General features: G+C 56.1%; 1 protein-coding gene across 1 annotated transcript; it reads left to right on the forward strand.

The window, feature by feature from the left end:
• Nucleotides 1-743: 743 nt before the first annotated feature.
• LOC104505284 (homeobox protein GHOX-7-like) lies at nucleotides 744-1,305 on the forward strand (the record flags this gene model as incomplete). The annotated part of the gene is made up of 1 exon (XM_010149780.1): nucleotides 744-1,305. A coding segment is annotated over one exon (531 nt), but the record flags the coding sequence as incomplete, so codon positions are not given.
• Between the last annotated feature and the right edge of the window lie 889 nt (nucleotides 1,306-2,194).

The raw sequence follows: 2,194 nt of genomic DNA on the forward strand, positions 1-2,194 counted from the left end.
TGCCCTCGGCCGGATCCTTCTCCCTCCCCCCGAGCTCCCGTGGAAAGGGGCCAGTTTGCGCTGGGGCTCTCCGGAGCCTTTGGGATGCTCTTAGCAGAACTTGGAGCAGTGCTGCTTTCTTTCTCCCTTGGCGAAACGCAGGTTTCCCGAAAAGGCTATCGCGGTGGCTTAATTTATTTAATTTGCAAAGTAAAAGGCCTTGTTGCTAAGTAAACCCGGGGCAGATCGAGGTTGAGGACCCCCAGAAATCTTAAATGAGAGGAGAGGACCAGACTGGGGAACAGCGGTAGATAGATGCTGAGTGTGAATTCAGAGCTCGTAATTAATTACATGCTTAATCCGGTTCCCAGGGGCCTAATGAAGAGGGTGTGAGTCTGAGAAGCTAGTCCAGTTTGGTTTTTTTTTTTTTCTTTAATCCAATAAAAAGGACAGGCCATATATTTTTTTGGAGGATCACTCCCTTAATTTAAGTCTTCACTGCATGAGCCAAGAGCTGTGGAGGGTGTGTGGGTGTCTGACTCGAGTCCTGCTCTTTGCCGAGTTTTTCCGTGGAGGGGGGAGAGCTTCTTGCTGGGAAGCACTACGAGTAACGTCGGTCCCGGGGGTCCGGAAAAGTCCAAGTCCTTAGTAAAGCACCCGCTTTCTTTACTGGGACGGGTGACATCGCTTTGAAGCATGCCCCTGAAGTTTTTGGGCCACTTCACTTTGAGTGGGACCTGATTTTTCCCGTCTCTCCACCCTAGCTGCTGTGGGATGGGGGCTCTGCGGGGCGTGCGGGTTCAGGCACTGCTAACCGAGGTGTCTCTCTCCTTCTCCCTCTCCTCCGGCCGCTCCTGGGCGCAGGGCGGCTGAGCCCCCCAGCCTGCACCCTACGCAAGCACAAGACGAACAGGAAGCCCCGGACGCCCTTCACCACGGCTCAGCTGCTGGCCCTGGAGAGGAAGTTTCGGCAGAAGCAGTACCTGTCCATCGCCGAGCGTGCCGAGTTCTCCAGCTCGCTCAGCCTCACTGAGACCCAGGTGAAGATCTGGTTCCAGAACCGCCGTGCCAAGGCCAAGCGGCTCCAGGAGGCTGAGCTGGAGAAGCTGAAGATGGCAGCCAAGCCCATGCTCCCGCCTGCGGCTTTCGGCATCTCCTTCCCACTGGGCGGCCCGGCTGTGGCCGGCGCCTCGCTCTACGGTGCCTCCAGCCCTTTCCAGCGGGCAGGGCTGCCCGTGGCTCCTGTGGGACTGTACACAGCACATGTGGGATACAGCATGTACCACCTCACATAGAGCCCAGCCAAGGCCCGCTGGGCCCAGGCTGTACACTCCTGCCGGCTCCGAACATGCTCCCTCCCCGCTCCTTGCTGCGGACTTCCTCACGGTCCTGTGTCAGACTTCTTCAGTCTGGCTCTGCTCGGCCTCTCTGCTTCCCTCTGTGATGCTGGCCTCCCGGTCCAGCCCTGTCCTGCTCTCTGTCTGGCAGATACCTGAAGCATCTTCCCAGCTCCTCTCTGGCACAGGGCGGTGATGGGCCAGCCCTGCCTTACTTCTCCAGGTCCCACTGACAACCTGGGGGGAGCTCCCTGCCGTGGGAGAAGGAACTGTGGAAGAGAAATGGCAAAAAGGGGGCTGAAAGACAGGACGTTTCTCTTACTTTTTGCAAGGCAAGGTTAAGAGGTGGAAGTGTAGAGCTGCCTCTCCCATCCCTGTGTAACAGCACCGTCTGTTACCTGTGTTTGTTCCTTCACCAGCTCCTTTGGAAGGGGCTCTGTGTACTATGTAATATACTGTATATTTGAAATTTTATTATCATTTATATTATAGCTATATTTGTTAAATAAATTAATTTTAAGCTACTGTTTGATGCGGTTTCTTTGCTCCTTGCCCGGACAGGGGTGACATAAGAGACCAAAGAGAGGGACTGGCTGTACCAGCCTTTTTTCTTTCTCTCCAGGAGACTTAAGCCTCTGATAGCTGAAAACTCATCTGATGCCTTGCTCATCCCAGAGCTGCCCCATCCCCATAGGTCTCTTCCCACCCTGACCACCGCTTGCCGGCAGCTCCCACTGCATCCCCGCCCCAGGATGCGGGGACCGGCAGAGCTCAGGCCGAATTTTCCTGGTCCTAGGTGGGAGAAATCTCATCCTTTCCCTGCTGGTGGCCTTTTGCCGGGAAGCTCCCGGCCGCCGCCCCAGGTGGCTGCTGGAGGC

This window comes from Eurypyga helias, unplaced genomic scaffold (assembly GCF_000690775.1).
Source record: "Eurypyga helias isolate BGI_N326 unplaced genomic scaffold, ASM69077v1 scaffold31150, whole genome shotgun sequence".
NCBI lineage: Eukaryota > Metazoa > Chordata > Aves > Eurypygiformes > Eurypygidae > Eurypyga > Eurypyga helias.